This window comes from Macrosteles quadrilineatus, unplaced genomic scaffold (genome assembly GCF_028750875.1).
Source record: "Macrosteles quadrilineatus isolate MER2022 unplaced genomic scaffold, UCM_ALF_1.0 Scaffold_1__1_contigs__length_201487025, whole genome shotgun sequence".
NCBI lineage: Eukaryota > Metazoa > Arthropoda > Insecta > Hemiptera > Cicadellidae > Macrosteles > Macrosteles quadrilineatus.
The window spans coordinates 89,256,135-89,270,110 of NW_026542594.1; the positions used below are offsets into that span (position 1 = coordinate 89,256,135).

A 13,976-nucleotide genomic window follows, 5' to 3' on the forward strand; every position below is an offset into this window, starting at 1 on the left:
TGCTCCAGGTATTTTTATCCGTAACTAACACCACTTTTATATTTTAAGCCAATAATTTGTTTTCTTATGGATGGATTGTGAATTTGTCCAATATTTTGTAAGCTTAAGTTGAAGGAAACCCTTGTGATTGAAAAACATTCCAAAACATAGTTGGCAAAGTAACAAGAGTGAAATTACTGTAACTCTTCAATCAGACAAAATACCAAGTCAAGCCTCAAATTAGGTGTAGTGACATACTGAATTCCGGGTATATATATCCAGGTATATATATCCAGGTAGGTGACCTCCGTTACTATAAATGGTATGGTATAAGAGAATTGGGTACTCACGGGATACCCTGTATGTAGGCCTAAGATACACTACTAAATGGGGTTGAGGAAGTCAAGCCCTTTATTAAAAAACTAAAATAACACGTCCTGTAAAATATTTGGCATAAAAAATATAATTTTTAATTATATTGAAGCACATCTGAAAAATCACTGACTTGATCCCAATAATCTCTCGCTCTGACTATATATTTTCCCCTGGTACCTTCTGTGGAAAGAGAATCTGGAAAATAAACAGAATATTTTAGTTATTATTGTTATTAATTATAGTTATTAAGATAGGTATTATAGTTATTTACCTTAAAAGCGTAGTAAGAGCGTTTTTATATAACGCATGTGGATGTTGTGCAACGAGCGGTATGATGTAATCACGCTCTTGCGTAACGTGTAATGTACAAGATTTTACCTGACCCCACAATATACAGGGGGTTACGTACAATATTTTTCATTATCCATTTCACTCATCTTCTAACAGTAACATTCTATTACAAACAAAGCTAGGTTAGGGAAATACTTTAAAGCATAACAATAAAATTCAAGCGCACAGCTAGTGTCGTCGGCTCCTTAGAGGTATATTTTTTTTAAGTTGAGCACTCAATGTTATTTAAATGGGTTTCATTACTTCACCGAGTGAGTTTTTGAAACTTAACTTCACTCGTGAAGTAAAGAAGTTGTATACATCACGCTTGGGCTAGGGAAGTTTAACATGGCGGGTTAGGTAAATAAATCAATCTTATTTTGATGCTAAACAACATAGTTACATAGTTACATGGTTAGTTTGTTTTATTTTAATTCTACTGTTTTTCTAAATTTTCAATTTGTTAATTTATAATCCTGGATATCCGATGTGCTTACATTTTTAATCAGTATCTATAATAAACGGTATTGAAAACAAATATTTTTTAAGGCCACATTCAAAACCTTAATTTAGCCATGTCAAGTAAAATTATCAATTTAACAAAATAAAGTGTACCATATGTTTTTGAAGTAGATACCATACTTAATTTTATATTTTATCCGTTGAGAAATTTCATTCAGATATTTCTTTTTGTAAATCATTTTTTACTATTTTTCCTAGGCAACTTTATATCATAGATCAACATCAGAGTACCGATGACTTTTACTGGTGTTCAGTAATTTAATTTCTTATTAAAATGGTCAAGTTTGGCATAGGGTTTTATATTTATAGGGGAAGGTGTTGTACCTTTGCATATTTTTGTATTATAATTAATTTTTCTACCACCTTTTTTTTCTGTTAGAGGTCCACTTTACTTATGACCTTTGTAATGAAGAAACGCATATTTTTTAAAGTTTTTTATATTATGGTATTTCGTATATTTCAAATACATTTTTTTTATCAAAGGGTTAGGACAGTATGTAACTAAACAAATTTTTGTATAAACCAAAAATGTATTCATATATATTGTAAAGAAAAAGGGAAAGAGCTTATATATTCATAGGAGTTAAAAACATCTGGGATTCAATTTTCTATATATTAATAGTCAACCTTTTTTTCTCAGCTAGTCTGCATCGCAGGGAAAATCTACACATACACAAACTATTAGAAAGATGTTTTCCTGTAGATATGCGGAATTCCTTTATAAATTAAAATAGGCTAAAAAATTAGCACACAAAATTTATTTAAATTAAAAAAAACAAGCTTTTGGCCCGTCCTACGTATGGGAATTGAGTATAGTCCTTTAAAACTGTATTATACAGTGTGTATTTATGTCAATATATATTCCTTCAAGCATAATTTAAGCAGTTCAAAATTTATTATAAAGAAAAAGCTGCAAAGATCAATTAAAACATGTGATCATTGTCATTTCCCAACCTTTCCTTAAAAAGTCTGGTAGTAAAATAATTTCATAAGTTTTCCTTTGAAGACTCGTAAATTGACAAAGGTCGTAAAAACTTTTCATATTTTAAATTTACTATCTTAGGCTTTACTATTAATTACAAATAAACTATTAGTACAAAGGTACAAATTAATTTACCTGAAGGAGATTTAAACTGATAAGAGAGCATTATAATATTTCTGTCTGTAATTTTACTGAAATTCCCATTTTGACATTCCCCACTGCAGAAGTATACTTCATAAGTTTTCAGACATCTAAAAGAACAAACATAAAATTAGAAGTTCATACATCCATACCGTATGTTATCAGTGTATAGTAGGACCCTTCATAATAAGTCATCTTAACCTTTGTTATCAATGTTGACATCTTTTCCAGGTTGGCAATAACAAAACATGTTTCAAATTGTTTATTGCAACCAAGAAATTAAATTAGTGCAGGTACAGGTTACAACATCAATAATGCACTGAGTGTGGACATGGATGATCGCATTGCAAACCCCGTTCTTACTTAGAGCACATAGCACAGCCAAAGAATAGTAATGTATTGAGTTCAAGTGTTTGTGGTCATGTTCTAGAAGAGTTGACTACATATAGCAGCAGTAGCCAACATTTGCAAAAACGCTCCCAGTGCAGCTAAATGCAAGGGGTTTGCAACCTCTGTAAAGGGAGAGAAACTGTGGACAATGTTTTCTCTAACTACACTACATTAAGGCTATGTACACATGAGGGAGACAGCCGCTGTGGTGGCCGTCTACGACCGTACAAATGGCAGCGGCTGTAGACAAGGCTATTGCTGCTGTTGCGGTGTAAATTGACCGTCACTGGACAGCCAGGCAGTATTTATCAATTTTTTTTCTTTGTTCCACATGGCAGTTCTTTTCAGAAAAATTTTGAATAACACTTGCCACGCAAACTTTGTTAAAACCCGATTTTTATAGTCGTTGCATTGCATGTCCCAAATGCATCTTCCTTTTTGTACTTCTTCAATGAACAGTTCAGTATCAAAGTTTTCTGGTTCCACAGCAGCTTGCATGGCCATTGTAAACTTACACCATAAGCACTACAACAACTACAGCTACAGCTACACAATACACCAACACACAGAGAGCCATGTCCACAGGGCGAGCGTGCAGATGTCGGTGATCCTAGTATCAACTGCAGTCAACCGCGGCGGCTACCACCCTCATGCCAGCTCTAGTAACTCCAACCGCACGTGAGCCGCGGCGGTCTCAGCGAAATACAAACGTTCAGTAAAGTAAATAAGATGTTGCCTAAGTTTAATAATATTATTTCACAACAAACTAGCAGTGAAGGAAAATGCGATACTTCCATGTAACTAATGAGTTGTGACATTCCCGGTCATAACAACTTAGCCTATATTGTGACTACTAGCTTTGACTATTAATACAACTTCAGTATCCAATAGTCAATGATACTAGCCTAAATGAAATGAAATGAAATGGTTTATTTGCCGTTGATCATATACATGAGATAGGCATTGTCATAGAGTTAAATTAATAACTAATAATCAACTAATAACTCAAATTAACTAATAATCATGTAATCATGTTTAGTGGGAAGTCAGGTAATTTTTTAAACAGTTGTTGGCATTAAACCATAACTTTATCTGTGGTTATTTTACTCTCACGGTTTTCTTTCTTTAATATTTTTTTAATAAATTTTGAAATTAAAAATGAATTTGTATACACTGCATGAGTTAAGTGTTTCTCAAAACCTCTAGCCCAGTCACCCTGTATATTATAAATTAATAATAATTTTTTTAAGAGGTTGGCGGCCTCTTTTAACCCTGCATTTGCCCGTCCACATAGACTACAGATCTGTGCGTGGAACGTATCCAGCAAAGCAAGAGGTGAGCCGGTACAGTAAGGTGAACTGTACTGATAAAATGTTTTCGGCAGTGACCAGGATCCGAACCCACGACATCACTGCCTTGGGCCCGAAATATGTGACGCTACCAGCTGAGTCACCGACTCACCAAACACTGGTTTCACCTCTTCTAAAAAATTTGGGGTTAAATTATGATTTGTTACTTCTTTGGGGCAATGTATTTCTATGTTTATGATAGTTTAGAGGTGTACATGTATTTATTTTTAACTTTAAGTATTCGTCTTAGCTTATAACTCTCATTACTTACAATATTGATTCTCATATGTTTTTGGTTCACATTACCTGGTATCAGAATCGTGCCAAAGAAGTAAAACTTGATTGAATGTGACATTGAGTGCATGAAAGCTAAGAACCTGAAATTAGAAATTTTAATTTTAGTTTCTTTACACTGTTCTTTACTTTCTTGGCACTGTTAAATGCTGTTCCTAAGCAGCTGGAAGAATAACATCCATATTTCACATTTGTTAAAAGCTGGATAAAACTAAAAAATATTTTGAAGAAAGAAGTGATTTTTGGGTCATTAATTTGAAAACGTATGTAGCCTACACATTGTAACAATATTTTATCAGGGGTTTGGTCTTTAAATACAGTCAGTTTAACAGATTCACCACCAGATGACACGTGGCCTATCATACAAAGGAGTGAGAAGGATGGTAGACACATCTAGTTACACAGTTTTCCTGTGTTTAAGTAGAAGATTTTCATAAACAAAGAGTGCACAACTAAACGTAGGCCTAGTTCTTCTTTATTTTATTTTCTTAAATTTATTTGATCCGATGTAGTTTTTTTTTTCTTTTGTTGATGTATGTTTACAGTCTTTGGTCAGACTTCTGAAGTACCATAGTTCAATTGATATAGGCCTATAGGGTTCATTTCTTCTTTGTCTACTTCAATCAAACTTTCTTTCAAGCCTTAAAGACAACGGCATTTCTTTGTAAATAAAGACAAGAGTAACCAAAATGTGGCTTTTATTATCATACTAATATTATAAATGTGAAAGTTTGTGTGTTTGTTTGTTTGTTTGTTTGAACTTCAATCACGCATTAACTACTGGACGGATTGGGAAGAAATTTGGCATGATGATAGCTCACATTCCCGATTAACATATAGGCATATTTTTTATCTCAAAACTGTAGTTCCCCATGTTTACCTTATGAGTATTCATATTAAAAGGGAATAATTAAATAATTTAGTCAGCTGTTTCAACTAAAAAAGTTGGTTCTATGGTATGCAAAAGCGCATTAAATACATTCTCCCCCACTAGTTTTTCAAATAGTTGTAGCAGACATAATGTGTAGGATAGGCTGGAGGTCTGATATTTATCCTCTTGGGCGAATCCTATCCAAGAGCATCTCTTCTGGAGCTCCAGATGATGTTGGATCAGGATTGTTTCGTGCTTCTGGAACTTCCTGCTGATTACAATATTTTCAGCATTGTACTCGTGATCATCCTCACGTTGATCGTTTGGACACTCATTAGATGTATACTCTCTGTAGTCCAGCTGGCACAAGATGTCTTAGTGATACTTGGGACTCAGAACCACCTTCCCTCCAAATCAAAGTATATTGATGATTTGCTTCTCAGAGATCTAATCATTCTACAAGGGCATCATTTTTACTTGTACAGACATATTTCTTCATCAATACTGGACCAGGGCTTGTCAGCCATAAAGGTAGGGATATTCTCATTGTGGTTCTGCGACTATGTTTGGAAAATCTCTCATGAGACATGAGGTGTACAATTAGTCGCATTACACAATAGCTATCTGACAGAGTGAAGTACCTTGTGCGGCACATCTTCCCATGAGGTAACCCTCCGAGTGCCGATCGACATGCCCGTGTCGATGGCGCAAGCATTTACAGAATCGCGTCTAATTCACTTTAATCTCGATCAAACTGGGCTTAATATAGTAGGTATGACTACTGTAACTGTGGGGGAGCTAGCTGGTCTAGTGGTTAGAGCACGGGACTCCAATTGCTGGGGTCCCGGGTTCAAATCCCGCCAAATCACCAATGGATTTTATTTAAGTGATAATGCCGTAACCCCTAGGTCTAGCCTGAAGTAATGTGGAAAACAATTCCGGGCTCATGCCTAGCGTCCTAGGACAAAAAAAACTGGCGATTACTCTATGGGCAGAAGAATTATGTCAGCTGCAAAACGATGTGCATAAGTCTACTGTGCAGCTGTTTTGGTTATGTTTCATTGTTTTATTTTGTGAAAGATTTCATTAAAATGAATAGTAGTGAAATTAGAGACTGTTTGGATGATGAAATAAGTGACCTAGATGACGATGGAATCATACCTGATGAAGATCACAGTGATTTAGACATAGACAGCACAGGCAGTTAGCAGTGCCGGATTTACCACTAGGCCGATTAGGCTGCAGCCTAGGGCTGCAAGCAAAAAGAGGCCGCAGAGGATTGAAAAAAAATATTTTTTTAGATTTAAAAAAATATTTTTTTTTAAACCATCAGTTTGCTGCGATTGCAGGTGACGATAATGATGTCTCCGTGATTGTGGATTGTGGACCAAGGGAGATGTTCACGATATCGCCGAGGCCGAGGGTGACGGTGATGTGTCCTCATGATCGCAGCCCGCAGGAGACATTCAAGATTTAGTCGCTGTCATTTAGAGTGTCGATGATAGTGTTACCGTGATTGTGGCCCGCTGGAGATTTTCAATATTTCACCACGGTTGCGGTTGTCGATGATAATGTTAACGAACAAAATTTTTTGTACACTAGCAATCAGTGTGGACGTACATGAACTAGATGCAAAAAACAAGCTTCGAAATTTACAATGGGATGAGGAGTCTACTTGTGTTTCTTAGTCTATGCCGTTAGTCACACCAAATGGAATTCTTCTGAATTGGAACAGGCGACCAGCGGCCTCAAAACTGTGTATGGCTTTTCATCTTCACATATAGGTATTTGATGATGATGTCAAGGTTGGCGAGCCAGGGTGAATTAAACTCTCAAGTGACAAACAAATGACCTTTATTACACCCCAAATATTATACAAACATACAAACTTAATATAAAATGCACTAAAATACCAGGACTCAACTTTACATTAATTTAGAATAATTACTGTATGGGAGCAAGATTTGATAGGACGAGCCAGACAAGACATACCTGGAAGCAACCAGAGGGATATCGTGCCCAGGGGGGTCGTCAGGAGTGTGTGCAGAGCAGTAAGTCGAGATCGAATCAGGGAATGAATGCCAATCAGTCACCGGGTTGTTTTATATACACCGGACACTTGAGATTGCATTGAGGTTGATGACGTGTTGCGGTCGATAGTTCAAGTTAGCTCAATACAGATTGTTTGTAAATTCTATGACAATTTACGCGCCCTACTTTAGCAACTATTGCCTTTGTCCTAGCTAGGTGTTCTACAACAATAAGCTTGTTTGAGGTCAATTAATTGCATTGAATACTTTATTAGTTGCTACTGGTTGGCTCAAGATCGTCTATATTTGGCAGTGGATAGGCATCAAGTAGAGTGAACTTATTTATCCTTTGTGAATAGTCCACTACCATATGTTTCTTTCCTTTGTCACAGGGCCGATTTACCGAATAGGCACGGTAGGCACGTGCCTAGGGCGCGAGGCAATTGGCTTTTTTGGGGGGCGCCAAAAATTTGGAAATTAAAAAAAATTCGTGGTAGTATTTGCATGATATCGCGGTAAACTTCTGATAACCCCTCGCGGCCGTGTAGGTATCGTAATTGTCTCCCGCGTTTGCGGCAAGATTCTTACTATTTTCTGCAGTCAGGTCGTTTGGACATAAAATTATCGTCTTCTATGATCGAGGCAATATAAGGACGTATACCGCAGTCGTGAGGAGATTATTATCGTCTACCGCAAATGAGGCAAAATTCTGATATTTTCCCGCGGTCGTGACGACATTATCCTCGTCTTGCGCGATCGCGGTCAAATTCTGACCACCCCTCGCGGCCGTGAAGACCCCCGTTGGTCCCCGTCGGTCGTTTGGACATAGTAGTCGCCTCCCGCGATTGTGGTAAAATGGTCATCATCTCCCTCGGACATATGGAGATAATTGTCTTCGGCGAATGACGCAAAATTCTGATCTTTTCCTGCGGTCATTTGGACATTATCATCGTCTTCCGTGATCGCGGCAATATTCTGATCATCCCTCGTGGCCATGTAGAAATAGTTATTATATCTCCCGCGGTCCTGTAGATATCGTACGTATCCCGCAGTCGTGAATCCATGGTAATCGTCTCCCGCGATTGCGGCAAAATTTTAATCATGTCCTGCAGTTTTGTGGAGATCATCATCGTCTTCCGCGATCGCGGCAAAGTTCTTGAGGTTTCCCGCGGTCGTGTGGACATCAATCGTCTTCCGTGATTGTGGTAATATTCTGATCATCCGTTGCGGCTCTGTAGATAGTAGATACCATCATCGTTTTCTGCGATCGCGGAAAATTCTGATCATCACTCGCGGCCGTGTGTAGACATTTATTATTGTCTCCCGCGGTCACGGAAACGTCACTGTTGTCATGCGCGATCACGGTAAATTGAAAACTCTAGGTAGAAATACAAAATTCACGGTTCAAAGGTCTCCCGCATGATTCCCGGATTTCCCGGTCGGTGTACACCCTGTTATATATATATTGCAAAGGGGCACTACTATTAGACGTGCCTAGGGCGCTGACAGGGTCAAAAACGGGCCTGCTATGTCATTCGTTACAACCAGTAACGCTCTCCAGGGGTGCTCTTATCCCTTACGTCAAAATTCTACTTCTTGTTTTATGAAGTGCATGTCCTCTTGTTAATAACTTCGAGACTTGGTCGCAATCGGTTTGCAGTCACAAGTTAAATTACAGAAAAGCTTTGGCGGGTCAACCTTGGCACAGGATCACACCATAAAGGGAGGTTTTTTACCCCCAAACTAAACTTGTGCATTTGAAAGCTTCATAACATCATGTCCAATGAGTTAATCAGCGCAGTTCTTCAGGGACCGTCAACTTTAAATCATTGCATTTATGTCCCAGCAAACTTAAACTGACTTTCACATACCTTTGTTTGAACGATTGACTTCAAATTGGACGCAGCTAGAGATACTTGTCCTTTTAGCGAATTTCCCTATAGGGAAGTAGCTATTACCGTAGGTCTCATGGTAAGACCTGGGCCCGGGACCGATTTACTTTTTCATTTTGATGTCCCCAGAGGCCAAAAACACCATTCGTTCAAATTTTTATATATCTATATATATATATATATATATATATATATATATATATATATATATATATATATTTCTATATATATATATCTATATTTCTATATATATATATACCGGGTGTCCAAAACCACCCGTACACCCCTTTCAAAACGTTGGAAACAGTTTCTTACAAACAAAAAATAATACAGAACTAGCTAAATTGGGTACGTCTACCAAATGGTGATAATTTCAAATCCAAAATCACACCGGAAGTGGCTTTTTCGGACCGGAAGTTGACTTTTTTAAATGTAAGCTACCAATATTGATTACAGAATCAGATTCTACGTTGAAAAATACATGACTTTTGTATAAAACATTTTCGAAAAAAACTAGTTTTCTACCTCCAATCCCCTATCAAAGTCAATAATTTTGGGTCATTCATCTGCCAAAGTTGCTTGAAACAATAATAGAAAAAAACAAATAATAAAGATTACATAAAGACATGTGATAAATAGAATCAGCTGTTTATTTTAAACACCCTAGTAATTGAGTAACAGCTGGACTACACATTACTTAATATCACATTTTATAAAAAAAATCATTTGTTTTCACATTAGAATGGTCAAATGTAAAAACAAATGATTTAAACCAAAATTAAATTAAGCAATGTGTTGACCAGCTGTTACTCAATTACTAGGGTGTTTAAAATAAACAGCTGATTCTATTAATCATATTTCTTTATGTAGTCTTTGTTATTTGTTTTTCTCTATTATTGTTTCCAGTAACTTTGACAGATGAATGACCCAAAATTATTGACTTTAATAGGGGATTAGAGGTAGCAAACTAGTTTTTTCAAAAAATGTTTTATACAAAAGTCATGTATTTTTCAACTTAGAATCCGATTCTGTAATCAAAATTGGTAGCTTACATTTAAAAAAGTCAACTTCCGGTCTGAAAAAGCCACTTCCGGTGTGATTTTGGATTTGAAATTATCACCATTTGGTAGACGTACCCAATTTAGCTAGTTTTGTATTATTTTTTGTTTGTAAGAAAATGTTTCCAACGTTTTGAAAGGGGTGTACGGGTGGTTTTGAACACCCGGTATATATATATATATATAGATATATAAAAATTTGAACGAATGGTGTTTTTGGCCTCTGGGGACATCAAAATGAAAAAGTAAATCGGTCCCGGGCCCAGGTCTTACCATGAGACCTACGGTAATAGCTACTTCCCTATAGGGAAATTCGCTAAAAGGACAAGTATCTCTAGCTGCGTCCAATTTGAAGATTCGACTTATTCTCCATAAGAATAACATGGGAATTTAATATTAACATTTTTTTGAATTTTCTCCGTAACAATTAGGCGCATAATTATGCTTCAATATACTAAATTATTTGTTTTTTTAAGCTCTACAAAATGGTTTAGAAAGAAATTGTGAAATTTTGCGTTTTTAGGGTCAAAAGTGGGAAAAACATATTTTTACCCCATAAAACCCCCCATAAACCCCCGTTAACATAGTCCGATCATGCTGGTTCGCGAACTCATTCAAGTTTATCCCGCCTTACACCTTCAAACCAAATTTTATCAAAATCGGACAAAAATTACTCAAGTTATCGTGCGGATGGACACACACATATATATATACCGGGTGTCCAAAACCACCCGTACACCCCTTTCAAAACGTTGGAAACAGTTTCTTACAAACAAAAAATAATACAGAACTAGCTAAATTGGGTACGTCTACCAAATGGTGATAATTTCAAATCCAAAATCACACCGGAAGTGGCTTTTTCGGACCGGAAGTTGACTTTTTTAAATGTAAGCTACCAATATTGATTACAGAATCAGATTCTACGTTGAAAAATACATGACTTTTGTATAAAACATTTTCGAAAAAAACTAGTTTTCTACCTCCAATCCCCTATCAAAGTCAATAATTTTGGGTCATTCATCTGCCAAAGTTGCTTGAAACAATAATAGAAAAAAACAAATAATAAAGATTACATAAAGACATGTGATAAATAGAATCAGCTGTTTATTTTAAACACCCTAGTAATTGAGTAACAGCTGGACTACACATTACTTAATATCACATTTTATAAAAAAAATCATTTGTTTTCACATTAGAATGGTCAAATGTAAAAACAAATGATTTAAACCAAAATTAAATTAAGCAATGTGTTGACCAGCTGTTACTCAATTACTAGGGTGTTTAAAATAAACAGCTGATTCTATTAATCATATTTCTTTATGTAGTCTTTGTTATTTGTTTTTCTCTATTATTGTTTCCAGTAACTTTGACAGATGAATGACCCAAAATTATTGACTTTAATAGGGGATTAGAGGTAGCAAACTAGTTTTTTCAAAAAATGTTTTATACAAAAGTCATGTATTTTTCAACTTAGAATCCGATTCTGTAATCAAAATTGGTAGCTTACATTTAAAAAAGTCAACTTCCGGTCTGAAAAAGCCACTTCCGGTGTGATTTTGGATTTGAAATTATCACCATTTGGTAGACGTACCCAATTTAGCTAGTTTTGTATTATTTTTTGTTTGTAAGAAAATGTTTCCAACGTTTTGAAAGGGGTGTACGGGTGGTTTTGGACACCCGGTATATATATATGTGTGTGTGTCCATCCGCACGATAACTTGAGTAATTTTTGTCCGATTTTGATAAAATTTGGTTTGAAGGTGTAAGGCGGGATAAACTTGAATGAGTTCGCGAACCAGCATGATTGGACTATGTTAACGGGGGTTTATGGGGGGTTTTATGGGGTAAAAATATGTTTTTCCCACTTTTGACCCTAAAAACGCAAAATTTCACAATTTCTTTCTAAACCATTTTGTAGAGCTTAAAAAAACAAATAATTTAGTATATTGAAGCATAATTATGCGCCTAATTGTTACGGAGAAAATTCAAAAAATGTTAATATTAAATTCCCATGTTATTCTTATGGAGAATAAGTCAACTGTTGTAGTTTGCTTGTTTTATGAACATATTTTGATCAAATTTGGAAAATACATTAATTTCTTACTAAACTACAGTACCTTTTAACATTTTACATTAAAAAAACTTGTTTAACCTCCCTGTTGCAGCAAACCTAAGTACTCATTAAACTAATTCTGTTTAAATAGGGAATAAATGTGATATTTTTAAGGAGACATTTTAGTGTAAATCCAATCAGGCAAATGGAAATTCGCTAAGTCTGCAGGTTTGCTGCGGCGGGGGTATTTCTTTATACATCCTCAATTTATTCAACTTGACAAACTATAAGTTAATAAAGCTTGAAGTACTCCCTGTATCGATTAGACAACATGCTTTGAAACCAATTACATTAGCTTCAACTAAAGAATCATTTAGTAGCGAGGTATTGGCTGCAATTGCAAGTAAGGCGGCAGATGTTCCAGAATCCTTTTGATTTGTTTTAAGATTCTGGGCTATGCTTGCTTTACACACTTTTACTTAGTGGCCCACCTTTCTACATTTTCCACACATTGCTTCTCGTGCAGGACAACGATCTCTGGAATGTTGGTCGAATCTACAATAATAAAATTTCTCAGTAACCTTTTTGACAGCTGAAACCATTTCTACAGTCTCTCCTTCGCCCGACTTTGAGTGAGAATCACACTGACATTTCTGTTGTGTCTCAGTTACTGTGCAAGTTTGCATTCTGTATTCAATTTGTTTAAAATTATAAACTTTAGCTTGGGCTATGCCGAGTGCTCTTGACTGCTAACTGTGTCAGTTAAGTCTAATGTTTTGTTTTCAAATAATCGCTGTTGTATATACGATGAAGATAAGCCATTTATAAAGGAAATTATAAAGTACATAGTGTTCCCCGTACTGTGTTGCGTTCACTGCATCAAACACGCATTCTTGGCTTAAAAGTTTGAGTTCAGTTACATAGTGATCGATGCTCTCTCCTCGCTGTTGTCTTCTTGTCATTAGCAAATATCATGAAAATATTTCATTTTTCTGTTTTAAACCAATTGAATTCAGGTGTTTTAATAGAATCTTCATAATGTCTCTACCTCTTTTAAGTATCTAAAACCTTTGTAAGATATGACTATTATTCAACACATTCAGTTTATCTTTCGTATCAGATCAGTGATTTCTATCATGGTTAGAAAATCTTGTAATGTGTGTACTCAATGCATCCATTCTTCATTTGCAGTTGGAGATTCATGATCAACCTCAAATTTTTCTAGTTTAAGTAAATTAATCTTCTCTATACTAAAATGTAGCACTAGTTAAATTTAAAATTGTTGTAAATAAAGACAAGAGTAACGAAAATTTTGTTTTTTTTTTGTCTTCTTCTATATTAAATACAAAATCCAATGTATGTTTGTTTGTTTGTTTGTTTGTCCTTCATGGACTCCGAAACCGCTCGACAAATTGTAATGAAACTTTCAGGCATTATTAAGCATTATTCAAGGATGGTTTTTGTGAAGTTTGGTGCAGATCAGTCAAAAGGGTTCCGCCCCAGTGGCTCTGGAGTTTCCCATGTTAACCTTATGAGTACTCATATTTAAATGGAATTAAAGAATCTTAACAACTGGTTCAACTAAACAATTTGATTCTGTGATGTTCAATAGCAATAAAAAGTTAATAGGTTTACCAACAGGGAGCAGCACTATTATTTTTTTTTATTTATGACAACAGCTAATTTGCAACCAAAAGGTGAGTGAGCATA

The 13,976-nt window shown here is 35.7% G+C and overlaps 1 protein-coding gene across 1 annotated transcript in view; it reads right to left on the minus strand.

Annotated features, from left to right (window-relative positions):
- Positions 1-372: 372 nt before the first annotated feature.
- Positions 373-13,976, minus strand: part of LOC128985646 (alpha-L-iduronidase) — a 126,387-nt gene continuing 112,783 nt past the window's right edge. The window contains exons 13-15 of the mRNA XM_054405430.1: positions 4,375-4,445; positions 2,324-2,439; positions 373-549 (exon numbers count right to left, since the gene is read on the minus strand). Coding sequence (XP_054261405.1) covers positions 449-549; positions 2,324-2,439; positions 4,375-4,445 — 288 coding nt within the window. The 3' untranslated portion in view covers positions 373-448. The remainder of the gene's footprint in view (positions 550-2,323; positions 2,440-4,374; positions 4,446-13,976) is intronic.